This window comes from Theropithecus gelada, chromosome 13, assembly GCF_003255815.1.
Source record: "Theropithecus gelada isolate Dixy chromosome 13, Tgel_1.0, whole genome shotgun sequence".
Lineage (NCBI taxonomy): Eukaryota > Metazoa > Chordata > Mammalia > Primates > Cercopithecidae > Theropithecus > Theropithecus gelada.
Genome location: NC_037681.1, coordinates 65,400,926 through 65,428,479, shown reverse-complemented (window position 1 = coordinate 65,428,479; position 27,554 = coordinate 65,400,926). Strand labels below are relative to the sequence as shown.

At 52.7% G+C, this 27,554-nt stretch overlaps 1 protein-coding gene, 2 long non-coding RNA genes and 1 pseudogene across 5 annotated transcripts; 3 read left to right on the top strand and 1 right to left on the bottom strand.

Moving 5' to 3' along the window:
- Positions 1-992: 992 nt before the first annotated feature.
- SIX3 (SIX homeobox 3) lies at positions 993-5,342 on the bottom strand. 2 transcript variants are annotated; one of them, XM_025354347.1, is made up of 3 exons: positions 4,148-5,342; positions 2,321-2,480; positions 993-1,942 (listed from the first exon to the last, which is right to left on the bottom strand). In XM_025354347.1, exons 1-3 carry the CDS (start codon positions 4,948-4,950, stop codon positions 1,853-1,855), a joined length of 1,053 nt encoding a protein of 350 aa, XP_025210132.1. In that variant the 5' UTR covers positions 4,951-5,342; the 3' UTR covers positions 993-1,852. The 2 variants fall into 2 exon arrangements, with proteins under 2 accessions (XP_025210132.1, XP_025210133.1); XM_025354348.1 differs by having other exon boundaries at positions 993-2,480.
- Positions 5,343-5,543: 201 nt separating this feature from the next.
- LOC112604868 lies at positions 5,544-6,895 on the top strand. The gene is made up of 2 exons (XR_003115299.1): positions 5,544-5,866; positions 6,217-6,895. It is a non-coding gene; the product is annotated as an uncharacterized LOC112604868 (long non-coding RNA).
- Positions 6,896-8,204: 1,309 nt separating this feature from the next.
- LOC112604933 lies at positions 8,205-15,906 on the top strand. The gene is made up of 3 exons (XR_003115312.1): positions 8,205-8,270; positions 11,652-11,798; positions 15,552-15,906. It is a non-coding gene; the product is annotated as an uncharacterized LOC112604933 (long non-coding RNA).
- An 8,651-nt stretch (positions 15,907-24,557) lies between these two features.
- On the top strand, positions 24,558-25,835 carry LOC112604932 (annotated as a pseudogene). The gene has a single exon (XR_003115311.1). The product of XR_003115311.1 is annotated as an uncharacterized LOC112604932 (transcript).
- The last annotated feature ends 1,719 nt before the right edge of the window (positions 25,836-27,554 follow it).

Genomic DNA, 27,554 nt, shown 5'->3' with positions numbered 1-27,554 from the left:
TGGGGATGGGGACAAAAGGAAATCGGAAGTCAAAATTAGTTTGGAAATGGATGCAAAATTCCAGGCACGTTTCCCCCCTAATCCTCCATGCTTTGGAAATTGGCCTTTCAAGTAAAGGCAAGTTTTCTGAAATTACCTCTTTTGCTCCTCCTTGGGTGCAGGCCACCCTGGCCCAGAGCGGCAGAGGCACGGCCAGCCAAGCCATCCCAGGGAATTGTGGGGGCCCTGCCCAGGGCTTGGAGGCCTGGGGCCAGTGGGAACATGGTTAGTAAGAGGTGGTGATTTTTTGGTTTTCATTTTAAAATGTAAACCAACTCTGAAATGTCTTAGGGGCTCAAGAGGTTCCAGCTGAACCCCAAAGATGGAAGGAAATTTCAGGGAGACAGAGTCGTAAGGCAAATCACACTGTCACATAGACACACACTCAGGAGGTAAGGAGCGGAGTCCATCCTGATTCCAGGCCCTAAACTCTCAAGAGGCCTCTTCCCTCACTCCTCCTGCCTTCCCCACTCAGGCCACTGTCCCCCGCCCCCACCCCACCCCCAAAAAAGACGACAAAACCTGTCAGCTCTACTCGGGATGGATGCTGGGGTTTGGCGACCTTGTATGTTTCTTCTTTTAAAAAACAAAGCAACAACAACTGAAAGACGCCCAGCACACCCCCAAAGACCCACAGGGTCTTGGCAGGCTACAATTCTGGCTGAATGCATACTGCGGTGAAGTGAGTCTGGCATCTCACTCTGAAGAAGCTGGCGGTAGCCTCCCGCTCCCAACCCTCGAACCCTCTTTGCTTTTTTGCTCAGGATCCAGCTTTGGCTCCTTTCCGGAGGGTCTGTTCTGATCCTCCCAATGCCCTCGGCGGAAGAAAAAAAAAAAAAAAAAAGGCTGAGATCCAGCCTTGAAATTCTGCCCCAGCTCAGGTGAGCAGCAGTGGAAGTGAAGGCCGAGCACCCCGCGGCTACCGGCCAGGGGCGGACAAAAACACCAGTCTCTGGGAGTGATAAGAAAATGGAGAATACTGTATTTGCTTTAGAAAGTTTTTACATATAGATAAACACGCAGTTTAAGATAACAGTAAAAGCGCCCTACAGGGAGTGAGAGATACCTCTGAAGCTGCTAAGAAATACTGGAAATAGCTTTTGCATAAGAATACTACAATCTCACTCTCCGCTTTTGCTAGCGATGGGGTCCCTCTTCCTAACCCAGGCCACCATGCCTCTTCTTGACTGCCAAGACGACACCAGGAGCACTGAGTGGGAGGAGAATCCCAAAAAGAAAAGAGACAGGTGAGCAGGGAGGAAGACAGAGAGGGACAAGAGAGAAAGAGAAAGGGAGAGGAGAAAAAAGCAATATCATATACAGGCAATTTCTACACATATATTACAAACTGGGAAAATGACCGATCATTAAGATATACATAATTCATATAAAATTTTGAAATAAAAATAAAAATCTGTTACAGTCATAACTATTCTTTTTCCACATTTATAACCAGTACCCACACAGGCAGTGACAGAGTGGAGAGAAAAAGGTGCTTACGAAGAAAATGATTGTCTGCTGAACAAAAAACAGAAGATTGCATTTTGTTTGACCAATACTTGGACTTAAAAACAGAGAGAGGAAGAGAAAGAAAGAGAGTGAGAGAAAAAAAGAGAGAGAGAGCAACAAAAGGCGAGAAACATTTGCTATTTCCCTCTCCAGGAGTTCTTCCCCCCCCCCGCCCTTTTTTTTTTTAACAAATTCGGAACGGAGATGGCGATTTTTTTTTTCTTTTTGTCTGTTTTGCTTTTGTCCTCTTGTCCTCGTGGTGGTGATTGGTTTTTGTATAGTCGACTCTTTAAATCATTTTTAACTAGAGAGAATATTTTCCCAGATACAAATAAATCGTCATGCAGGTGGGGTGCCGGGTCCATGGGAACCGAAAGGAGAAGCCGTGCTTGTCCTAGAAAGTATACAATTGTCACCTCTTTTATGTTGTCTGCCCGCAACATCAGCGTTTGACTGTCTGTTGGCGTCGGGGTCCTTTGGGGTGGCCGTAGTGGTAGATGGTGGTTGGGGGTTGTTGATAGTTTGTGGTTAATTTGTTATTTTCTTGTTTTTTAATATATTTTTGGCTGGGGTGGGAGTGTGTGTGGACTTGTATGTGTGCATGGTTGGGTATCCTGATTTCGGTTTGTTCTGGGGATGGAGGAGGAGAAGGAAGAGGAGGAAGAGGAGGAGGGCTAGGAGGAGGAGGGGAAGGAGTGGGGGAGGAGGGGAAGGAGGGGGAGGAGGGCGGCCTTGGCTATCATACATCACATTCCGAGTCGCTGGAGGTTACCGAGAGGATGGAGGTGCCGGTGTCCGCGCGCTCCGTCAGGCTGGACACGCTGGTGGTCGGGCTGGCCGCCGTGGACGGCGACTCTGCCGAGCCGTGCGTGGGGCAGCCGGGCTCGGCCAGCGAGCGCATGCCGCTCGGTCCAATGGCCTGGTGCTGGAGCCTGCGGGAGAAAGAGAGCCGCGCCCGCCCTGACACAGAGGCCCGCCACCCGGCTCCCCCGCGCCGCCGCTCCCGACTCCGCTTTCGGGAGCGTCCCAAGTCTTCTCAGATAGAGACTGGCCTCGGAGGAGAGGCAGAACCCGAGCCCGGCCGTCTGGGGAGGCCTGGGTGCAAGCGGCAAAATACTGCAAGCCCTGGAGCAGCAGAAGTCGGAGGAGAGCCAGGCGCTTCTTCCCTCCGCAGTCCCTGGGGCTCTTCACACTGAGCCGGCTACCCCGCGACCGGTCGAGTTCCCTCAGTAACCCCGTCCCTGATCCCTCAAACACACACCCGGAGCTGCGGGTTCCTCACTGGCCGGCCCGTCTCCGGGTAGAACCGCATACTTTGCTCTCTGGATCCCAGCGCAGAGCGCAGGACCGAGGGTAGAGAAAATAGGAAAGCTGGCGGTGGAAAAGTGGGGAAAGAGCTGGGAGACAGCAAAGGGGCAAAAGAGAAGGCAAGAGAGGAGCACAGAGCAGTCTCCAGCTGCCCCTTTCCTCCACCGGGAACCTTCTGCCTGGACCTGGTGTCTGCAATTCTCTCCACAAGGAGGCCTTGGCTTGACCCTGGGCGCTCCCCTCATCAGACGAAAAGTGAGCTCCACAGCAGGGGTGAGAGGGCCATGGGCTCAGGTCCCGGCCGCCTAAACTCGAACACACCTCCAGAAACTCACACCCACCCCCCACCCACAGGCAGCTGTCAGCAGCTGGGGGTCCTGCTCCCTGAGGTACACCAGGCCCTGGGCCTTCCTGGCTGGATAGAGACACAGGCTCCACATCAGGGCTTTCACCCAAGTTCCTCTCTTCCTTCTCCCTTCTCTCCCCACTCCTTTCCCCTATCCACTTCTTTCCCTCTGGTTCTTTTTCTCCTTCCCCCAGGCCCAACTCCTGTGATGTTGGTCAAGCCCTATACAATTTTGTGACTTCGTGGCCAACTTGCCAGCAACGAGGCTGCTCCTGCCCGCTTCCCAACTTAGAGGACCAAAGGCATTCTCCGTGGCTGGGGCAGGAGGGTGAGTACATGCACACGCGCGTGCACACACCCATGCACACGCACACACACTAGGCCTCTCCGCTCCCAGCCTGGCTCTCCTGCTCCCGGTTAGGCAAAGTGCAGCGTTGCGGGAAACAGGCCCGCTGTGCAGTGGCCTCCGGCCTTTTCCCCTTGTGATAGGGACCCAGGTTAACTTTTCTCTCTCTGACGCTCCTGGATTTCTCTCGGGGTTTTGCAATGCACAGAAATAAGAACCAGATGGCAAGAAGTGCTTTCCTTCCCTCCCTGTCTCCAGGCTCCAGAGGATTGCCGAGCTGGCGACAGGGCTGAGGAGGCAGGCACGGGTGCAGCGCAGGGCTAAGGCTCCCAGGGGCCGGGATCAGGGGCTGCGGGCACTCGGGTCGCAAGCACACACTCTCCGCCCTGACGAAAGCCCCTCTTGGTCAAAGCAATCAATACACCCACAGCCCGCCCGCCCCCTCTTCCGCGCGCCCAGGACAAGCGGAAACTTTCTCCAACTGGCCAGGAGTCACGGCTTCCCTGACGCTCAGCGGCCGCTCCGCTAGCCCCTTCTCAACCCCTCTCCCCTTCCCAGGCCTTTGAGGCTGTAGCCAGGCCGCGGGCCCCGCCACTAACCTGTTCTTGGCCGCCGCGGCGCGGTCGCGCTGCCGCCGGTTCTTAAACCAGTTGCCTACTTGTGTGGGAGTGAGGCCGGTGGCCTGCGCCAGTTCGCGTTTCTTGCTGGGGTTGGGGTAGGGGTCCTGCAGGTACCACTCCCGCAGCAGGCTCCGAGTCCGCTCCTTGAAGCAATGCGTCTTCTGCTCGCCGTCCCAGATGGTGCGTGGCAGCGGGAACTTCTTGCGCACGCGGTACTTGTCCACCGGGCCGAGTGGGCGGCCGCGCAGCTTCTCGGCCTCCTGGTAGTGCGCCTCGAGCCACATGGCCTGCAGCTTGCCGTGAGACTCCTTGGTGAACTTGTGGTTCTCGAGGATGTGGTAGAGGTCTCGGAAGTTGCCCGTGTGGAAGGCGACCACGGCGCGCGCGCGCAGGATCGACTCGTGTTTGTTGATGGCCTCGCACGCCCCGGGGGCCACGGGCAACGACCAGAGGAAGCGGCCCAGCCGCTCGATGTCGCCCGTCTCCTCCAGCGTCTCACAGACGCTGGCCACCTGCTCCGGCGAGAAGTTGAGGGTGGGCAGCTGGAACATGGACAACTCTTCCGGGGGGGCCCTGGAGCCGCCGCCGCCGCCGCCTGCTCCGCCAGCACCGCCGCCTCCCGCACCGTTCCCTCCGCCGCTGCCGCCTCCCGCGCCGCCGCCGCCTCCCGCACCGTTCCCGCCGCCGCTACTCGCCAGAAGTATGGAGCGGTGGTGAGAATCGGCGAAGTTTGGCAACAAGAAGTGGGAGGAATAGAGGTCTAGGGGGGAGCGGAATACCATGGACTGACCTGAGAGGAGAGGAGAAAATTCAGGGAGAGGAAGAGAGAGGGGAGGAAGAGGAGGAGAGGGGCGATGAGGACCAGGAGGAGGGAGAGGAGAGGGGGGAGGAGAAGAAGGAAAGGAGGGGGGAGAAGGAGGAGGAGGAGGGGGAGGAGGAAGGGCGTAAAGGACACCCACACCCCACACACATCCACACACACACACACCCGCGCAGCCACATAGAGAGGGAGGAAGGAGAGCGGCCCGGTGCGCGCGCGCAGAGAGAGAACCCGAGACGGAGAGAGAGAGGGAGAGAGGAGAGGGAGAGCCAACCACCGCCGAGTCAAGATTCAGCGATTCCACCGCAATCGCCCTAATGACAACAGCCTCATAATATCTCCCCTAAATCCACAGTGAGTGCAGCATTGAAACATTTTGTTTCGCTTTTCTATTGGTCTGTGGCGTGTCGTTGTGGCGTTGCCACGGCAACCACTGCCAATCACTGTCAGCCCTGCCAATCAATACCGAGAACGTAAGGACGGTTTTACCACTTAGCCAGAGGGCGGGGGGAGGGGGAGAGCAGGGAAGGAGGGAGAAGGGGGGGATAAAGAGAATTTTTTTTATCTTTGCAACTCTTAATCTCGCTACTTCCCCCTCTCTCTCTTCTCTCTTCTTCCTCTCTCTCTTCTTTTCTCTATCGCTGTCTCTGAGCCGCCTTCTTCCCTTTTCCCCAAAGAAGTTGATCCAGAAATTCGAAAAGCCCTGGGCACAGAGTTGTTGAATGGGATGTGCAATTAGAGCGGGGATTTTGTTGGGAGGCAAGAGGGTCCCCCAGGCTCCACATAGGCCAGGTCGGCGGGCAAGGAAAGACGGCTGACCAGCCCAGCGGGCGCGGTTTGCACATGGTTTGCACGTCGGGTCGCCTCTTTCTGCCTATGTGAGCACTAATAGTGGCAAGGAAGAAAGGAGAGATGAGATCATGGGGCCCACCAAGCACCGACCTTGGCCCAGCGGGCCGTGGCGCCAGCCAGGGATCCCGGATTCCGAGGGTATCTGGCGCCGGGGAGCCTAAGCCCAGTTCCCAGGGTGCTGGAGGCCGCTCTTGCCTCCCCCATCGGTGCCCATGGACCACATTCACCTCAGCTCCCTCTTCATCAGTTAGACTTCTCTTTACTCCCTCCCCAGCCAAGGAGCCTCGATTTCCCCCACCACCCATTTTAAAATAATAGTCCAAACAGTACAGTTCTTTCCATCTTAGAAGCAACTCAACTCTTTGTTTCCTCCCAGAATTCAGCAGCCTCTGTGAGGAGTGGTGGAGGAGCTGCGGGAGCCGAGAAGCCCAAGAGCCCTCTGGACCCGGAAAAGTCCCACAGATGCCCACTCCTCACCACACAACAGAAGGATCTCTGGTCCTGCCTGCCAGCCCCAGAGGGCACTCAAACTTTGGAGGCCAGCCACCCGGATGACGTGAATAAGGCTTGAAATTGCTTGTTTGCTCGTATTGTAAAATAATAATAATTACCATTATTATTTTAAAACTGCCTAATTTCTCTAGGGAAAGTAACATTGAAAGCCTAAAACACACCCCAAAAGGCCCATAGAACACAGAGGGCCCTCTCTGTCTCTGGCCACTACAACCCCCAGGCCAGGCATGGGTATTTATTCTTAGGTATGTTGCTTTTAAGAAGATGTAATCAGCATCTTGAGCCGGGCCTCCCTTTGTGAGGCTTCTGTAACTATGGAAGTGTGATTTACGCAGATTTGTCGGGGTCAGAGACGTCTTTCCCTGAGCGCTGTGTATATTTAGACAGGACTCGGTTTGGTGTTAAAAAGTGTATATGTTGAATAGATTCACACACAGTAGCCAACAATGACCACATTGTCGGCCCGTGTACAACGCGTATTGAAACGCAGCGCCCAGACTTCAACTAATCTGCCCTCAATAAAGCTGAAATAATTATCCTAAGCTGCCTTTCCAGAAGAAAAATCATTGAGGAATTCAAAACTTTTTTTTTTTTTTTTTTTTTAAAAGATCTTTTCTGCATTCCGATGCAGATCTGGGGGCAAGGCGCCGGGTCCACACCACTTTGGTGATCTCAATGAGGGAAGAGAGAAAGAGAGGTTGAGAGAGAATTTAAATGGGAAACCTAACGTGACTGGGGCTGCGAGTGTCCCAGCCCCTAAACTCCGAGCTGGAGCCCTGCTTAGGCCTTGACTCCCGCAGTGCCAGGCCTCTGAGGGCCGAGGGGAAGAGCAAGCCGGCAAGTGTAAGCCTCCTTGGAGGCTTCCGGCGGCAGGGAGGCCCTGGGACCGGCGAGGGGCCAATACTGGCTCACTTAGCCAGAGGCAGCCGTGGGGTAGCAGGTCTTAAACACGACGACTGGGGCAGAAAAATATTCCTCCAAAGGGAAGACCTGCCAAGCCCCATTTCAGTGCTCTCTCCACTCCTGCCAAGCCCCATTTCAGTGCTCTCTCCACTCCACATATATTTCCTCCCCTCCCGGCCATGAGTCCTCCTCCAATGCAGCTGAGAAGCTCTGGGCGGTCGTTCACTAAGGGCCCAGAAAGAGCCCAAAGGTTGGGACTCAAAAACAGACACTTCATGTTTTCTTCCCGATCCCTTTCTCTCGTAGGGGAAGGATTATAGGCTGAAGGGTGGGAGGGGGAAGGGGCAGGAGGAGGAAGCGGGGGAGGAAGGAATGAAAAAGGGGAGGGGAGTGGGTATTGTGCCGCGTGTGGGGGGAGAATTCCTACGGGTGGGTTTCCGAATATTGTGTTCAACTTTTTGAAAGCAGCTCGTGACCCCGAAACTGCATCCCCCGGAGCCAGGGACCCAGGCGCCGGGCGGGCGGGTGAACCCGGTCAGTCCCCTCCCCGTCCCCGAAACCCCCGCCTCCGGGTGGGGGCGACCTGGCCTCTCCCTGCCACTGCCGGGCCAGCCCCGGAGGGAGGCTGGGCAGGTGCTGCGGGCTCTGCGAAAGCGCTGAAATCAAAAACCATCGCCACTCAGGGAGAACTGAGGCAAGTGGGGCTGAGACTCTGGCGACACCCCCACTGCCCCCCCCAGCCTCTGCCCCAGAGCCTGCCGCCCCGCCGCGCCCCGCCGCACCCCGCCTGCTCGGGTGGTGACCGCGGCTCCGGAGCGCCAAGCAGGGCAGAGGGCTGCAGCTAGGCGTGTAGCTTTGTGCGCCGGGACCCGGTGGGGCGGGTGGCATCCCGCGCTGTCCGCGCCTCCCAGCAGAGCCGAGCTCGGCGCCGCCCACCGAGCCCACCTCGCGGTCCAGCCGCCGCCAGCGCCTCTCGACTCTGCCCTGAAGCACTACTCTCGCCGCCTGGAGCCGGTAAGTTGAGAGTCCGCAGAACAAGGCAGGGAGGCGGGGCGGCTGGTCCCAGAGCGGAGGGCCGTGCTGGCTCCTGGCCGGGCTGTGGGCGCAGGCTCCATAGGGTCTCGGTCGAGGGGTTCTGAGTGTGTGTTTGGGTGGGAAGCTGGGCTGTGGAGCGCCAGAGCTTCCCCTCCCAAATTTCCCGGCGCTGGGCACTGGGGAGTGGAGCAGAAGCAGAGGGACCTTGGGTTCCAGGGCCCACGCCGCCTTCCTCGCTGGTCTAGGAACCAAGCAACTTCTAGGGCAGTGCGAGGACTGGGAAGGCACCCTGGGGGACTGCTAAAGAAGGTGGCGTGTGGAGGGTGCCTGCACCCTGGGTCGCTCAGAGCGGAGAGTCTCGGGTGGATAGGTCAGCTTGCAGATCCCCTACGTCTCTTCTCTGCTCTCTGGCCACTCTGCGGGATCTGGGACTTGGCGCCCGTACAGGCCGGGTCGCCTGTGCAGAACAAATTTGCTGCCATCATCCCCGCTTCAATCCTGGCCTCGGGGATCGAAAAGATCCCTTCAGGTGGGGCAGGGAGAAAAGATGTCTTTGGGGTTTAGAGAGTGTTCTCCTTGTACCCGGACCTACTGGCATTTATTTACAAATGTCAGCCGCAGTCCCAGCACTGGGAAAGTCTGAACCACATCTGGAAAACGCCCGAGAGACCTCCCACTCTCTCCTTGTTTTGGGTTACAGGGAAAGCCAACGGGTCTGCAGGCCTCCGGGAGAGGAGCATCCGAAGGGTTGGGGCAGCTGCACCCACTTGGCCTTGCTTGGCTCTAAACAGTCGACCCAGGAGGCCGGGGGAAGGTTTGCCCTGTGGGGGCAACGCCCCTTCCGGCTCCCAGGATGTCGGGAGGCGGGGGCTGGCCGGGTGGCCCATAGTCTGGGCCTCCCCGCAAGCTGCAAACTGAGGCGCTTGGCGCGGGCTGCCTGGGAGGGCGCAGGGGAGCGCAGCACGCAGGCGGGGAGGCCGCGAAGCCCTTCAAGGACCCCGATTACTTTCCTTTGAAAAACAACAACAACAACTGCTCCCTCCCCGCACCCCCGCCCCCCGCCTTAGCCTCCGGGGACTGGCGCTCCAAGCAATTGTCGCCCTGGACAGTAAACACAGCTCAGTTGCCTCAACTTTCTCCATGCATAAAAGTTCCTGGCGTGCGGGGAAATTTGAATATTTGATCAGCCCCTTTGAGTGACCCTCATTAGTCCGGCGCCCTGCTAAGGCCGGGCATTGCAAGAAAGCTGCTGGGCTCGGCATTTGTACGCCTTGTTAGCGCAGCTTAATGAAGCCGCCCCGACGGCTCAAAGGCGGCCTCAGGGGCCGGCGGCGCGCACCTCTCCGCACCCTGCTCCGCCTAATGAGCCCCGCCGCCCTCTAAAGGCCCTTCCACCACCACCCCCCGCCACATTCTCAAACAAGGGAAGTTTGGCTCTGTCTTGAACCACGGCACCTCCCACTGCCAGGCCCAGGAAGATGGGCACAAACCCAGCCTAGATGCCTGCAGTGACCCAGCCCCAAGAGAGAGGGGCGGGAGACTTGGGAGGTGAGAGCCGTACCGGTTGGGGGAAGTGCGGGGAGGGTGGCTGGTGGCGGGAGAGGCTTTTGCTGTCTAAGGATCCAGCCCAGGGAGTGCACTGTCAACCTCTCCCAAGAGGACCAATTGCAAATCAATCACTCCAGTTCCTTAAAGGTGCATCTGGACTAATGGGGTGGCTGAGGGTCAGCCTTCCATCCTCCTATCACCTCAAGTTTCCTTGGCTTCCACTACCTAGAGGCCACACACTTCTTCCCAAGGTTCCCCTTCTGAACAGCCAGACCTGGTGTGCCAGGACTTGGATTTGAGAAAGGGTGGGCAGCTCCCCTCCCTAACCCATCATTGCCTCCACCATTCACAGAGCCCAGTCACATGTTATGACAAGGGGCAGTAGGGAAGGCAGGGGACCACAGCCTGTCCTGCACTCCCCCTCAACAGAGGTATCCCTTCTTTGGCTTCTAGTGCCAGGGAGGCCTAGCAAAAAAAAGTACTATAGGCAGGACCACCCTGCAAGTCTGGCCTGGCAGCCTGGCAGAGAGGCAGAGAGCCAGAGCTCTGGAAGCAAGGGAAACCAAAGCAGTCATCTACTTCACCTTTTCTTAGTGGGGCAGCTGACATGGCTGGCCCATAAATTTAAGACACCCTCTTAGAAACTGTGCTTCAGTGCTCAGGAAGAGTAGCCTTCCTTCCCTTCCTGTCTCTCCTCTCCTCTGATGCCCTTTTCCCGGAGCAGTTGGAGGTCAAGGTCCTTCACTCCCTCCTTGCATACACAGCTCTTGGGCCCTTAAGGGTTACTTTTGGAGGGAATTAATGCTCTGGGCTTGGGAAACAGGCTGCTCCAGATCCACATTCAGGACTTTCTGGACCCCATCCCCCAACACACAAACACAAACATGCCCAGGATCCTTCAGACATACAGTGGGCCTGGTCAGGTTGGTAACCTCAGGACCCCATGCCAGCGTGAGCATCTCTGGAGGTCGTGGGAAGGAGCCAAAAGGCCAGGTAGGCCCTGGGATACAGAGGGCCCTCCAAGGGCATCTCTTTTGCTCCTCTTCCTTTTTCTCTCCCTAGCTCCACTAGCATGCCCTGCCCCATTTCCCATCCCATAACCCCCTAACTTAACCCTAAACTGGCAATCTTTAGGCATCACCTCTGAGCTGGGCACAGGCGGTGCCCGGGCCTTGATCGACCCAGAGGGCTAAAGTAGGGGCGGGGAAGAGAGGGGTGGGCGCTGCTGGTGAGAAAGGGGACCTGAGGCGAGGGTAGAACTCAGCCCTGTGGCCTCGAGGCCAGGCCCACCGGCTGCTCAGGGGAGGAGGCGAGGGGAGGGGGCTGGGAGTCCGCAGTCATCGGTCGGGGCAGCAGGGACCTCAGGCGTCGGCGTGGGGGGCTAGATCCGGAGGAGAGGGGAGGGGAGGCGGGGGTCGGGGGATCGCGCAGGGCGGAGGAGGGGTGCAGCTCTTTAAGAGCCACACGGCTGGCAGGAGAGGCGCGCGGCCCGGTGCTGGTAGAGCACTGACCCCGAAGGGGATTTAGCGGGAAGAGAGTGGCCGGGCTCTGGGGGTTTTGTCCGAGGGGGCCGGGAGAGGCCGAGGCACAAGAATAAGGAGCGGCCGCGGCATGAAAGGCGGCGAGAGCAGCAGAGCTGCTGCTCTTGACTTCTGAGCAGGGCTTAGAGAGCCTGCCCCGGCTTAAGCCGAGCTGCTGGTGCTGGCCCTGAGCACCAAGTCCGCAAGCTCTGAGTCCCGAGCCTCCCAGCCGTGGAGCAGTGGGATGAGGGGGGCGTTGGGGGACAGGGTAAAGTCGATCTTGGTTGTACAGCCACCCGATCCTAGCGCGGAGCTGAGAGCCTGACGGCCGGTGAGAAAAAGAATTTTCTTTTTCCAACTCCGGCTTTTGGTTTTGTGTGTCCACCTTGCGCAACTCCGGAGCCTGCCGACCCCACATGGATTCTCAACAGGTGGCCGGGTAAGTCCGTTTAAAGAATTCTGGTTATAAGGTCAGCCCCACCCCGACCTTCTTCCTTTTCCCCTCCCTCTTTCCCCCTTGGCTGGGCCGGGTTCCCCGTGCTCCTCCCTCAGGCGAAGGCTGGGGTGGTGGTGGGGGAAGAGGCGCCCTTCTCCTGGGGGTCTCTGGGCTCCGAGTTGCAGCCCAGGAAGCTTGGCGGGCGGCCCCCAAGGAGTTCCACCCGGTACCCCCAAGTCCCGATCACTCTTAGCTCCTTGGTCTGGGCCCTGGCGCCCTGAGGGAGGGAGAAACAACGCGCCGCAGCACCTCAAAAGCCGAAGTCCCAGGAAGGGGGACAGGGGACCCGGTGGCCGGGCAGCCTTTGTGTGGGGGTTTACGGCGGAAACAGAACTATTCATCTTGTATGAGAGGCCTGGGATGCGGCCCGGGGGAGCCCGCGCCAGCCGTACAATAGCCGGCAGAAGAGCGCCTCAGCAGCCGGGGTAGGAGTGGGGTAGGGTGGGGTAGACCGGGGTGGGGGAGGGGAGGGCGAGAGAAGGGGGAGGGGAAGCAGAGAAAGGCAAAGGCGAGAAATCCAGGGCGTCCGAGTGAAAAGTCGGAAAATGTTTCCAGAGCGCGCCAGAAACAGGCGCGCTTGCTTGCGGGCGCATAGTCTGTCTCTCTCTCGCATACACACACAAACACACTCTTACATGCTCACGCTCATTCCACACAAGGAGCCCACGCACGCGGTTCCTAGTCGTGCAGGGTCGCATGCCCGGGCACCCAGAGTGAACGCAGAATAGAGCCGCCCTCCCACCCCTACTGACGGAGAGCCCTCCCGCCCAGCCACAGGCACCCCGATTGAGGAGCTAGGAGGGCCCCCGGGGCTGGGGCACAGGGAGGATCTTACCTGCAGAAAGGTAAGGGAAGCCGGGAGCACCGAGCAGCGGCGGATAAATATTCATTAGTAAGTCTCTCCTTTTAAGCCGCGCGGTGCGCTCTCTGGCTCCCAGCTCTCTTTCCCTCCCTCCCTCTGTCCTCTTGTGAGGCTCTCTCCCCCTCTCGCTCTGTCTTCCCCCCACCCCTTCCTGCGAAATGCCGGGTGGATCCCAGTATAGCTAACCTGTTGGGAAGCCTGAGTCGCGGGCAGCGCCTCCACAGCTGTTTGCTTTCGCTCTTGGGGCGCGCATTTCCCCATCCTCTCCCCTCTCTCCTTTTGCCCAGCCCCTCTCCCCCTCCTAAATTACTACATCATTAGCTTTACTGGGGGGGTGCAGCTCAGCCAAACACAACTCCCTATAGCAGGGTGAAAAGCCGCTGCTCTCCGAGGCAGCACCAACTCCACCCTACCCTAGCCTCACCCATCTCCTTGTCCCTACCTAGTTTTGTTTATTTTTTCTCTCTTTCCATCTTCACTTCCGTCCTGTACCGACCCAACTCCCTTACCATTCCTCCCTCCCTTGGCACTGCCAATACGGATCCCAGACGGGGTCGGGGCAGGGAGATGCCAAGTGGGTAGGCCCAATATGCCAAGGTCGGGACTCCACCCTGCCATGGACGTGGGGGTAGCTCTCCAGGTCCCCCTTTCCCACGTAGGCTTTCCACCCTGACCTTAAGTGGGCACGGCGTAGCTTAGGCTTTAGGATCAGAGCACCAGGGCGCACAGCAAGGGCCTCAGCGACCTGGGGCCTGGGTCCTCTGACCAGGTCTGGGAGACTGCATGGGGGAGGGGAGGTGGCCTCACTCTGTACGTACGAATGCTCATGAGAGACACAACCACCGACCATCGGACTGACATTCTCCCTTTCCAAACAAACTGACCTGAAGTTAGCAGTAAGTCCGCATCATTCTCACGAGAAAACACATCTACAAGATTCTAGAAATGCACAAGGAACCGCTTCCAGTCGCGCGCGAACACGTGCACACACACCACACCCCTCACCCCCACACACCCGTGGCCAGCGTTCCCGCTGGCCTCTGAAACCTGTAGGCGCGCGGCCCCGAAAGGCTAATTCTAGCGGAGGAATACATGGCAAAACCGCCCCCAGGAGAGCCCTGGCCAATCTTGTTGGCCCCCATTCTTCCAGATCCAGGCCCCTAGGATGCCCCAGGGACCCTGAGGGGTGGTGAGGTCCCAGGGTGCTTGGGGGTGGTCGGGGAAGCGCACTCTGGCAGCCCGCTGAGCGCTGTGTGTTGAGGTAGGGGCTGGAGGAGTGGCCAAGGGAGGCGGGCCCAGGCCAATTCCAAGTTACAAATACAGCTGCTCCTGGGAGGCCTAGGAGAGTTTTGCCGCAAAACGTGCATATCATTCGCCTCGAGACGCCATGACTTCCCCAGACAGAGCCCCAGGGCGCACTCGACCTCGAGGTGGCTTGGGTGATGGGGGCAATCGAGAGCAAGGAGGAGACCTCGAGACCTCCGCCCGCCCATTCAGCCCAGCCCAGCCACAGTCCACCGGGAGACGTCCTAGATGATGGTCCTATCCTTCCCAAAGGGTGGCAGGGCGCAGGATCGCGGAGGGTCTCCCTCCTTGTCCTGAAAGGTTAAGAAATTGGGCGGATGAAAGTATTTAAGAGGGGCCTAGAGCGCCCTGGGACCGAAAGCCGTATCAACCTCACACTCCACCCAAAGTCCCGCATTTGCACGTGTACACCTCCTCCTCCCCATGCAAACATGGGGTCGCGCACGTTTGAGCTCAGACTCAAGCTGAGTCACCTGACTATGCCTGGAACGTACAGGCAATTGTACCCGAATACACATCGGAGAATTAAAGGAACACTAATAGAGGAATTTGAGGAATAAAGAAGTGTCCACAGGCATAATTATTTGAATGAACGGGTGCACACCCAGTTGTCCAGATGCAGACAAAAACCACAGTGCCCGCGAGGAGTGACCCCAACCACAAGGGCAGATGTACAGGAAGCCGCGAACGGGGAGAGTTCGCAGAATGAGGACGCAGGCTGCAAGGCCAAGGGGGCTTCCTGCTAGAGGGACGTTGGCTCGGAGCGAGAAACTTTGTTGAGCCGACTGGGGGAAAGGTTTCAGGTCAAGTCCTGGCTACTAGAAAGAACCAAGGCCTTATCCACCCGGAGCCAACCTTTTAGCCTTCCTCTCAGCTCTGTTGGAGATACCCAGAAAAGGACAATCCAGGAAAGATTCATTTTGACCGAGATTGTTTTTATTGTTTATTTATTATTTTTGACCTAGGGGTTTGCATTCTGAAAAAGGATTTGGGTGGAGCGCATACAAGTTCTCACTCACTGCTGGGAGATTCATAATTCTTAATAGGAACATTTAGCTCTAACCATGCCCTGAGAAGCTGAAGGGCCCTTATTTTGCCCCTTTCACTCTTCTTATCCTAAACTTGATCATTCACACGGATCCACACCCTCCTGCCCCCATCTCCACCCCAGTACCCTGTATGTCAAATACATTTGCAAAAGAACACACTTAAGAGTCAACCAAATTACATAGTTCATTTTAAATTTTTTTGTGTGATATATTGGGAAGTCCTCACCCCCTGCTGTCCGGTCTCTGGCTGAGCACCGTGTCCAGGGCAGAGGTGGGGGGTTGCAGAGAGGGGTTTCCAGAGTGGCTCTTGGGCAAGGCCTGAGAAACTATTCTACATACGCTTGTTTTTACTGTGAGCTCCCTTGGCCTAACCAGTTCTAGTGGCCACCTCCGGGTTTCCTGCAGCAGAGGCAGCCTCCCTGGGAGCAGGGGTGCCCTCACTTCCACTTCACCTCCCTTCTCAACTTTCTCTCTTTTGAGCACATCTTCTGAGCCTCCCTCTCTCATCTGAAAGTGGAATGTAAGTCCGAGAAGATTCATTTAGACAAAGAAGGTGGAAGAAAAGGACTTTCTGGGCCAGCAACTCGGATGACCACCCTCCAAGGGGCAGAGGAGGGTCCACTTTGTGAAGAAGAAATGAACCACCCGGAAAACACCACAAGAGGACATGTTTCTACAGATGTAGTTGTCCTAGAAACAGAAGAGTATGGGGGTGTGAATTTCTTCTCTTTTGGGGGCAAACACTATGTCCTTCTCTTTTTCTAGATAGTTAATTCCTTGACATTTTAGCGAGTTTGTTCCTGTGGATATTTTGAACAATAAAGAGTGAAAATCACTTTGGAGTCACTTAAATCTTCGTTGGAAGGGTAGTTTCTTCCAGGGCCATTTTCTTTCACCAGATTTGTTTTTCCTTGTTCCCAAATTCCTTGTTTTAAAAATCAAAGTCCACCTGCTAACTCACCTGGGAAAGAGACTGACAGAAGGAAGAGAAACAAATAGACATCACTCTCAAACTCAAAGTGTAACTTTCATTCCCGGCAGCTGAGATTCAGAACACAAACTCGTTTACCTTTGAGTATTTCCCCCGTGTGGGTAATTTATCTAGAGTTTTCCCAACAATCACAACATCCTGAAGTTGGAAATGTTTGCTATTATTTTCAGCCTTACAAGGTTCTTCAAACTCTGCTTCTCTGGTTTTAAAAACTGTTTGCGTCTACATAGCTATGCCTGTTGCAACATTTATCACTCAAGCAGAAAAGCAACTCGTTTTCTCATAGCCCCAAATGCCCCGTGTACAGCCACTGGAGCGAGTTTATTTTTCTCTGTCTTTCCCAAATGCCCTTGTCACTTCTGCCAGGACCACAAGGCTTGGGGCAAAACTTAGGAGGTTTGAGACCTCTTGAGCGTGGGTCGCTATTATTGTTAGTTTTTTTGTTGGGAGAAATCGTGCTCAGTGATTGCGTGCGGTTCTCTCTGTCTACGCCGACTAGGGTTGCCTGCGCCTTCCTCAGCACAAACTCCTAGATGAAGCTAACCATTTCCGCTGCCCGGGGCAAAGGGCTGAACCGTGTTGTCGGGTCTAGGGTTGGGGTGGGAAAGTGAGGAGGGTATGCGGGTGGGGGTGGGGGCAGTCATCATCTTCAACAATAAATTAAAATAACCTGATACTCCTTTAATCCCTTCCATCAACAGTGTCAACGCGCTATAGAGGCCGTCTCACCTCCAAAGGTATCTTCACTCCCGGAGGGCCCGGGCTCCCAGCCACAGTCCCACACTGGGCCCGCGCGCCGGATAGGAGGTGCTCCGACGGCAAAAATCCCATACATTTTTAACTACAGTGATTACTAAATTAATAGCAGGCACTAAGACAGATGTCAAAACGTCTTGAAAATGTTTATCTGTGAATAATTGAGAAGGTGGTGGGACGCATTATCTGATTGTGTAATGAAATATGTATGAGGAACAGCTGTTTGCAAGAGTCCCCTCCCGCCGCCGCCTCAACCAAGGCCCTTCTTTAGGAAGCAGGAGTCGCGGCGAAGTTGGTCGCCCACTTCCGTCCACTTGGGAGCCCTATTGGCCCTTCCCCGGCTGCTGGCAGAGTGGTGGCTCCAGCGCGCCCCAGAGTAGCCCGGTTTCCCGACGGACAATAACATGGAGTCCTCCTCAGTCTCGCTCTGTGGGCTCCGTGGCTGGGTGAGGCTCCACCGCCGGCCGCGCTGTCCCTCGCGCCTTCGGGGCGGGCCGTGGGCTCGGCCTGTGGGGACCGAGGGGAGCACAGGCCCGGGCGGCCGCGGAGGCCTGGCGTGCGCCCACCGAGCGGTGCGGCCTGCTCGGAGGCGAGGCCCGGGAGCCCCGCGGCTCAGCGGGACGGGCCTGGGGTCACCGAGGGGTGACGAGGCTCCCGAGAGGGCTTTGTTCGCGCTTTCGCCACACTGCGCACTTCCTTCCAGCCCCCTCGGCCCCCACCTCGAGCCTCCGCGCCCCGGCCCTGTTTGTTTTTCCAGCCCCGCGCCCTCCACTCCGACACGCAAACAGCCCTCGGGGCTGCGTCAGCGGCCCGAGGCCGTGGCCCAGGGCAGGCCTGAGTCCAAATGGGGCCAGCACGGCGAGCCCTGGCCCTGCAGGAAGCGGTGTGAGGGGAGAGGGAGCTCCAGGGCCTTCCTGGCGCGAGAGGGGCAGGCGAAGGCCGGCGGGAAGGTGGTCCAATAGGGCGCACGGCCTGGGCGGGCGGCGAAGGCCCGAGGCCTGGGCTCGGAAGGGTGCGGGCGGCCTGCGCGGCTGCCCATCCCCTGCCGCTGTCCCCAGCCCCAGCCGGACAGGGGAGGCGCGGCGGAGTGGGGGTGAGGAGGACGCCCGGAAGGGCCCCATCACCCCTGGGCCTTGAAGGCAGTGTCAGCCACATGGACAAATCCGGTGCCCCGTGCGGGTGTGCGGGTCCCCTCGCCGCCTTCACTGCGCTTCATACCGCTCGGAGACTGCGTGCCGGGCGCGGCGCTCCCGAAGCTCCCAGCCGGGCCGTGGCGTGCCCGCGCCTTCCGCCTCCACGGCCTCTCAGCCCCTCATCTTCCCCAGTTCCGGGGACCCGTCCCTAGCCCCTGACGCCCGGGAAGCCTGGCTGCAAAACCTTCGGCCGCGTTGGCCCTTCCAGCGCCGCCGTCCTGACCGCTCTGGGGCCGGGGCTGGGAGCGGGAGCGGAGGAGCCGAGTCCGGCTTGGCGGCGCCATGGCGCCCTGACACCCTGCGCCTTCCCGGTTTCCCTCGGCTGACTCAGTCGAGATGCGCTCGGGCGTTATGTCTCGAGCGTCGCCCTTTACCTAATCCCTTATGCTTTTATTCTAATCCTACACATTACAGTTAATCTGTAATGATACCGCTTCGGAGGAACCTGTTGCATACGAGGCTCGGCAATTTGTAACCTTGGAAACAGTTTTAAATAAAGATTATAAGAGTGATGTCAACTGTGTTTATTCTCCACGCGGGGGGTGGGTTGGGGGCAAGGCGGTGAGGACGGAGTTTCTGGAGAAGGGGGCGAGGCGCGAGGGGCAGGGCCGAGCGGCGGCCGGGGTCGGGGAAGCGGAGGAGCAGCCAGAGCTGGCTCTAAGTGACTCCAACCCGGCGCCTGGCATCTTTTGAGTTTTTCTTTTTGGGAAATCGCGTGGTCTTAAACCGCGAGGCATAGAGAGAGGGAAAAGGATTTGCAAAACTTGAGCTCCTGTGTATCCCAAATTAACATTCAGCTGGGCCCTGCGAGCCTGGATCGCTGAAGCTGCGGAGAGAGAAAGGGCGGCTTGCAGGACCCTTAGGCTGCGAGAAGGCAGAGCCGCCTCGGTCCGGTTGCTTTGCGCTTCCAGCTTCCTACTCTACTGAACGCACTGGCAACAGCAGCAACAACCAAAAATTGCCGGCACACCAAAAGCAAAATTAAACATAATTGCTTTTATTTATCTATTGCTTTTATATCATTAAAATATTTTTAGTTACATTGTATAAAATGGCATCCACTCTGATTATTACCTGCCATATCTGTTGATCTGCTCCTTGTGTATTCAGCATAGCAATATTAACAATTAAGAAAAAAGCACATCTTATATATTGTATCTGTCAAGATATGTTACAATTTCCATTAACAAAAAAACATTATTCTTGTTGAAGAAGCTATGAAGCATATCTTTCACAAGCACTTTATTAATAATCATAGTTGTCAGAAAGAATTAGATATGCATAGATTGTAGATGCAAAGGAAATATTAGATGCACAGAATAAAATATACAGTGGGATTCAGGCATAACTATTTCTCTTTTTTAAAGTAAATTTTACGGAGGTGAAAAAAAAACCTGTGCTATTAAGCTTACTTAAAAGATGGCTTTGTTGGTTTAATTATACTGTAGTTATTTTATAAATATGTTTCAAAGGAAGCTTGCCATATTGCATGTCAATGAGGACTGTAAAGAAAAGCGCACAAAAGCTAATGCATACCAAATACTAAATTTTAGTCATTAGCATTCCTATTTATTACAAACTAAAGGAACCTATTAACAGACAAGAATTTCTATTTAGCTAGCATTACAATGTTTGGCTATTAAAATAAAAAGGGCAAAGTATATATGTATTTTTCCCCCCTTGGAACTATATGTTCTTTTTTTCCCCCTAAAAGCTTACGGAAAGATTGGGAGATGTTTCTGATTGGGGAAACTCGATTCTCTGATGGGAATGGGCCAGAGGGCCCAGAACACCTCGCTTTAGTGGTGCAGCTTAATGCTATTCATTCGGAAGCTACAACCGTTCGGCGCTGGGACTCTGCAGCCTGCGGAGTGCTGTGTAGTGCCCACAGCCTGTGAGGGGCCCTTTGTCTTTAATTTGTGTCATGAGCATATGCAAATTATTAATTGTTTTTCCTCGAAGGGAGGGAGTGGGTAGTGATGGTAATACTGCTTTTGTATGGATATTAAAATTTCCTTAAATGCTCCCAAGGCGGGGATACTTCTCCCAATGCGGATTCCCCTAGTAGAAAATCCCACCGCTACAGTGAACAGATGGGTATTAATTCTAGAAACATGCACATAGAGATTTGTATCATTTCAAAAACTTTCTTTGAACAAAGGTGGCATTGCTGCTCTCACATCAGAAGTAAATGAATATAGAAATTTATTTTTTCTGAATGTCAATTTAAGAGGGGAAAAAACTTTTCAGCTATCCTTACTTTTAGAAACTTTATATTTTGCTTCTTAAAATGAAAGCAGATTTTCCCCCCCTAATTGGGCCGGGCAACAATTTAAGGAACTGAAATGAAATATTTGAAATAAGAAAGGGTTACTATGAATTATGTTAAGTGAGTTTTGTGTATTTTTAAGGGAAAAAATAGAGCTTGTTAAACTCTGTGCATTTGCCAAGTGACTCAAAGCACAGGTTCTTCTGGCCTGACATTTGGCTCTGACAGGATGTATTCTGCCTGCTTGGGGGACTCTTTGCATTAAAAGATTGAAACTTTTAAAGATTCTTCCCTGAAAGGCCCACATGAAAATAATTGGCATCACAAGGAAGGAAGGGAATTTCTGAATCCCTGATTTAAAAATGAAAATCTCTTCATCACAAGTCATTAACATGTGCAGATCTCATGCAAAATCTTAGATTTCAATAGCAAAATTGGCTGTGTGGGGTTGGCGAGGCTAGGTATTCTTTCCCCTGTGACTACCTGGGCAGAAACAAGAGAGGGAAGATGTAATGATTCCTACACCAAACTCTTCCCACTGGGAAATAGTATAAGTTACTTTAGTAGGAAATAAGCTTGGATGCCTCAAGGCTGGCAACTGTAGAGCAAAATGTGAATGTTCTCCATTTCTCTCCCACTATATCTGGATGCGGTGTCAACTCCCAAATCTCTAAAGCATATTTGATACAGAGCTGGGGAAAATGGCTTTGCCAGCAAAGGCTGCATCTACACAATTGTTTGGATAATTCAGCTCCTATTCCTCCAAATTAACCAGTCTGATGTTTCCTGCATGGCACCCAGATTATCCAGATGGACCCATCCACTTCCTTCCCAACCTACATCGTTGGTACGACCTTCATTGAATACTGAATCCAGACACTATCAGTAGCCAAGGAGGAGAAGGCTGCTTCCCATGTATTCACACCAAAGTGGTTTAGATCTCAGTGTGAGTGAGAGATAACCCAGTTTTCAGTGCCTTAAATCTCATTTTAAAGAGTAGATTAGGAAAGACTATCTCAGTGATGCAGAGATAAGATAGAGACCCTTTTTTCAAGGAACTAACACTTGTTGGGGAGAAAGATGTACCCAGTTCAGGACAGCACAGAACAATGCTGTTTTATGGGTGTCCTGGTTGGGCGCACAACCATGGGAGAAATCTTAGAAGGCTTCCTGGAAGAGATGGGGTTTGAGCTGAGCATAGAGAGTGTGATTCTAGATGGCAAAGAGTATGACTTCTAAACAAACTTGCTATCCAGGTAAAATATTATGTCAGGTCTGACATAAGGTAGGCATTTAAAAGTGCCTACTTGAATGAATGAATATGTTACGTGGAAGTCTGATAATAAATTCCTCTAAACATTTCTCCTTAGGATGGCCTGCCTGCAGCGTTAACCTGAAATTTGCTTATTAATCTCCCACTTTAATGTATCTTTCCACTCTTTCAAGGACAGGGGAGCTCAGTTTGAGATGGGAATGTCTAGAGCCGATTAAATGATGCCCATTGCTACCATGCAGTGGGTGAAGTTTCTTGCTCAGAGGAGACTTTTCCATGGGCAAATGTTCCCTGAACTGATGTCCTGTTTACATTCTTGCAAGAATGAGGGGATTACTGCAATTCTAAGGAGTTTTGTATTTTAACAAATCTTCCTCTTGTGGTAGCAATTTAACATTTTGTTTGAAACATCCCACAATGCAAAATGGTTAAAGGGGGCTTGTTAGGTTTTTAAATAGAGCAGAGAAGAATCCACTGTAAACAGCTTCTGGATTAAAAACAAGGAAACCTGCTACTGCCACTAATTAGTGCGTAAAGTACCTCACCCAAACCAGCTTTGCTTTTTCTCACTGAAAGACAGAGACAATATTGGCTACCCTTGTCTATACGACAAGGTTTTTGTTTTTGTTCTTTAAAGACAAAACAATAGGAAGGTAGGATTTTACATAGCTCTAGCCTCCAGCAATTACAGGATTTGTGTGATATTAATCAATTATGAACAGTTTCTTTTCACACCAGGGAACAGATGCTTATTAGCTTGAGCTTTAAGACACAAATTTTAAAATTACAGCAACTAAGAAAATAAAGAATACTGGCACAATGAGAAATCTGTACCCATATTGTCTGTTCTTTAGAACATGTTTTTATGCTTTAATAGCTTTTTGGGTCTGGGACATGCAATCCACACTGGGACACAGCAGAGATTTGCTCTTCAGAAAGTGCCTTAACTGAGTAAAGTGTTGCCAGGCTCTATTATGGGTCCTGCCTCAAGCAGAACATTGCACATCTCATTCTCCCTGGAGGATCTCTTCCACTTTTCCCTCACCTCCACCGCTGATCCAGAGATCTGACTTTCATCTTCTTCTCCTTTTTTCTCTCCTAAACATGCCACTGTTTCTTCCTAAACTAAACTTGTTGATGTGAAAGTCAACAAGTTGAGGGTAATTCAATTTCAATAATAAGCAGATGGCTTGTGAGTTCCTGAGACCCAAGTAAAGGCCCTTCCATGGGAAGCACCTAATTCGAAAGGAGGAAACACCAAGAATTAAGAACTCTGCAAGGAGTCTGACTGAAGAGGAGCTAGCTTCCAACCCCTCCTTCCTGCACCACCCCTCCGAGTTCATCTGAGGGAAGCTCACTTTCCCAAGAGCCCATCTTTTCCTGCTTGTAAATGTGTTCATTTCCAATGTACACAGGCTAAACATATGGCAGAACAGTGTGAAGAGGGAAGTGTGTCCATTAGCACATTCAGGGACACAGTCTGAGATGTACATTCAACAAAGAGCTTCTTGTATCTGAGTCCTGTACCACAGCATTGCACCAATGAAAGCTGAACTGACCTCAGTTTGTGTGGGCAGTGTGCGTGCGTGCGTGCGGGCGTGTGGTATATTTCACAAGGCCAGACAAATTCAGGCTACTCTGTTAAAGTCTCTTGGTATAACGGAGGAAAAAAGTATTGGATGACCTCGTATGTGTTAAAGAGGAGGAGGAGCTCCCAGAGATTAGAAAATGAAGAGGAGCTGGAATTTTATTTTAATTAGTCTCACATTCCCTGGAGAGCTTTTCTGAGAATATGATCTTCTTTCCCATTTACTTTTCTGCAGCAAAGTCTGGAGACTCACCAAGCTGAGGAGGAAGAGGGGAACATCTCAACCCAAGCTGAATTCTGAAGAACACTGGCCCCCACCTTCCAGAAATCCTAAATCACATAGAGGGAAAGTTTCGGCCAGGTCACCAAGAATGAACCAGAAGCTGAGTCCATTACTCCAGTTTTCACATTAACCAGGAGACACATTGAAAATTATTTTCTTGAGTGAGAGACTGAAATTTTGGCTCAAGGGTGTTTCTGTTGGGTCTTCTCTTGATATGGCACGTGAGGACTGCATCCCAGGTCACATCTGCAGCCACTCCCAGATTACACTGCAAGGGAGGGTAGATTAGGAGTAGATAGGGAGTAGAGGAGTCTGCAGACACAGCAAAAGCAGCAAGCTGGTGTAGGAAAACCCAGAAAATATGTCTCAGAGACAGCCAGTGGCTGCACATACAAAAGGAAGGCACCTACCTGGAAGAGAAGGGGTTATGAAGTTCTGCCCAGAGTCACAGCGCTGACGTCCTCAGAAGGTCTCCAGCCCTCTGTAGCAATCTATAGTATGCGTCAGTATGGTTGAAAAAGCTGCTTCTATCAAGTTTAACAACTTTCTGGTGTAACTTCTGAGAGCACTGATTGCTTATTCATGCGGAAGCAAGACGCCCAGTTCATTTTGCCCGTTTTTGCTACTCTTTGTTGGGTTTGGGAGGCTGTTACGGTAGCTGCAAATGGCTTCTCAAGTGACATTTGCTGACATTCAGTGAAGTACATTTATCAGTATTCGCCAGCTCACCTCTCTACACATGCAATCCATTTTGTTTTGTTCTTCATAGCAAACTCCTTTCCGACACCCATGCCCTGAAAATGATAAATGGCAAGGTGGCATATTTCTCAAGCTGCACTCAAATGTCACTGTGAAAAATCTTTAATGGACTAAGTGTAGCTTTTCACGTTACAACTTGTCAGGTACTGAGAAATTCTAGAGTTTCTCTTTAATCCACAAGTCTTTGGAACCACACATCTGCAAGCAGAGACTAATTATAAGCTGCACCAGTCAGACCTGGGCAAGCAGAAACCAAGGAGAAAACATCTGATATCAGCTAATTCTTTATTATTATTATTATTATCATCATCATCATTCCATTTTTGCTCCTTCCTTTCCTACTCAGATTGCTCATGAGGTATGAGCAATCTGTGACCAGGCCACCATGCAGGCCTATAATCTACTCATACACCCAGCTTTCTCCGTAATGGCTTTATTCTTTTCCTCCAAGGTTCAAAATCACCATGACTTCTCCCCCGCGGGGGGCAGTGGAGGGGGGAACTGACTCTGAATCATAAATCCTGACTCCCAAATATTGGCCATAATTGGGAAGGTGAGAGGTATCTCATATGTCTGGGTGGAAGAGTCTCCTTTCTCCCTGGTGATTCATTTTCAGAACACATGGCCATCTTTCCAATGGCTTTGAGTTTCACATCACCACTGGAAAGACCTGCCAGTTTCTTCCTGTGTGCCTGTCCACTGCCATGCTACTCACAGGATTGTGGCTTATGGGCACTCACTCACCCTTCAACATGACTTGTTCACTCCAGTTCTCCCTTTCCAAATGTTCTCAATCCCCTGGTCCATGCCCCAAGGGGGATTCGGCTTTGCCCACCAGCTATGTTCTGAATATTTGTGTCTTCCCCAAATTAATATGTTGAAACTTAATCACAAATGTGATGGTGTAAGAAGGTGGGGACTTTGGGACTTTATTAGGTCATGGAGGGGGAACCTCATAAAAGAGGCTGCCTTGCCCCCTCCATCATGTGAAGCACCATCTGTGAACCAGGAAATGGGCTCTCACCAGACACTGATCCTGCTGGTTCCTTGATCTCAGACTTTTCGGCATCCGGAACTGTGGGATACACATTGCTGTTGTTTATGAGCCACCCAGTTTAAGGTGTTTTGTTATAGCAGCCCAAATGGACTAGGCCACCACCATAGTCAGGGAAGAGCTGGCTGATTTGTGCGTGTCTGTGCTGTGTCCCAATGAAAGCACAATAATCAATGAACATTGATTCTGCAATCGATGTTTGAAGGTCAAAGGAGTTGGGAAAGGGGGTCTCCTGAAGCCAAAGAAAAGCATTGTACTCCCCAAAACTGTGCCAGCCAGGTTTACCTTTCACAAGATGCTACAGATTGAGATGCGTTGGTTTTACTTCTGGCTCTTTAAGCCCCACTCAAGCTCTAATTTTGATATCTCCTTCAAGACACCTTAGTTTGGGCCCCTCCCAGGCTCCCTTCTGTTTTTGTTCTTTTTTTCTAACATCATCCTTGGCTTTTCTTCTCTTTTAGGTTTGACCTCCTGTCTCTTGGGTTGAGAAACCGTCCGCTCTGACTCCTGGCCTACTGTGACCCCTCCAAAGCCCTCTGTACAGGTCTTTGGTCACACAGAGACTCAACAATCTAATAATCTAAAATTGTAAATGCCACAATTTGTGTGTGTGTTTATTGTGTCTCAGTTTTGAGTTCTTTTTGAAATCTTTTAGTTATTCCAGAAGGGATATGATAAAGAAAAGAAATCAGTTATACTCCCAGTGGCCAGGCATGGTAGGGCAGAAAGAGTGTTGACATTCGCTACCCCTGCAAGGGCAGAGGGCAGAGGACCCCAGGTTAACTACCTAGAGATGAGACGGATCCTGGATTAACTCAGGCCCTGGGATACCTGCACCAATTGTTCTCAGCAGGTCGAGACATCACAGAAGAAGAGAAGACATGTCAACTCTCTACCATAGTGTCTTAGCCCTGGAGATACTATTGGAGAGTGACAAGAGGCAGCAAACAGGGTTCTAGTCATAGTGGCCATGGTTTCCCCAAGCAGAGAACATATTCAACCAAAGGGACTTCAGTGAAGCTTTTCCTAATCTGTGCTCTGAAATGGCTGAGTAAAAGAGAGCTGTCTAGAGTGTATGAGAATGTCTTTAAAGGCAACCTTGCATTAACTATTGCATGCAGACTGTAATTATGGGCTAAAAATGAAGGCTGTTTTATTTGTTGGGTGAGACCCTTGCAGAGCACCCCTGCACATGTACACACACACTTTCTCTCTCTCACACACACACCACACACACACACAAAACCAACCCTATCCCAGGGAACCGAACAGTCACAGATCTCATATGGAGTCCAACCCCTAATCCAGGTGTTGTGATCATCACGTGAGAGATAGCAGAATCTCCACCAATTTTGGAAAGAACTGCTCAAGTGTTTTTTAAAAGAAATAATGGAAAAAATTAAACAGCCAATTGAACAGCCAATAATAAAAATAGGACACGGCTATCTCCTATATTTTGCCATTTATATCCAAAATAACTTATGGACATGCACAAAACATTCATGAAAATAAAAACATATTTGTTATAGCAGCCCAAATGGACTAGGCCGCCACCATAGTCAGGGAAGAGCTGGCTGATTTGTGCGTGTCTGTGCTGTGACCCAATGAAAGCACAATAATCAATGAACATTGATTCTGCAATCGATGTCTGAAGGTCAAAGATCACCCTGGACCCTGTACATTCTCACCTCCCTCCCTGCCAGCTATCTGGCTCACTGAAATCTTGACCTCCTGGGCTCAAGTGATCCTCCCTCCTCGGCCTCCTGACTAGCTGGGACCACAGGCACACGCCACCACGACTGGCTAATTTTTTTTATTGTCTGTGGAGGCATGGTCTCACTCTGTTGCCCAGGTTGGTCTCAAAGTCCTAGGCTCAAGCAGTCTGCCACGTGGGCCTCCCAAAGTGCTAGGATTACAGGCGTGAGCCACCACACCCAGCCTCCATCATAATTTTATTGACAGAGCACATGGTTGTTTAACCCAGTAACAGGCTACATACTATACTTGATTAGGCAAACTATGGCTCATGGAACAAATTCATTCTCATGCTACCTGTTTCGTAAATAAAGTCTTATTGGATCAGAGCCATGGCCATTCATTTATACACATTATCCATAGCTGCTTTCCTGCTACAACCACAAAGCCGATCGACAGAGACCGTGTGGCCCATCAAGCCTGAAATGTTTGCTATCTGGCCCTTTACAGAGTTTGCTAATCCCTGTTTGAGATTATAGGGGATGTTTGAATGGTCCAGTAGAGATGACAAACTGATGATTCTAATGCTAGAGGGGCAAGGCGGGGATAGCAGGAACGAAAT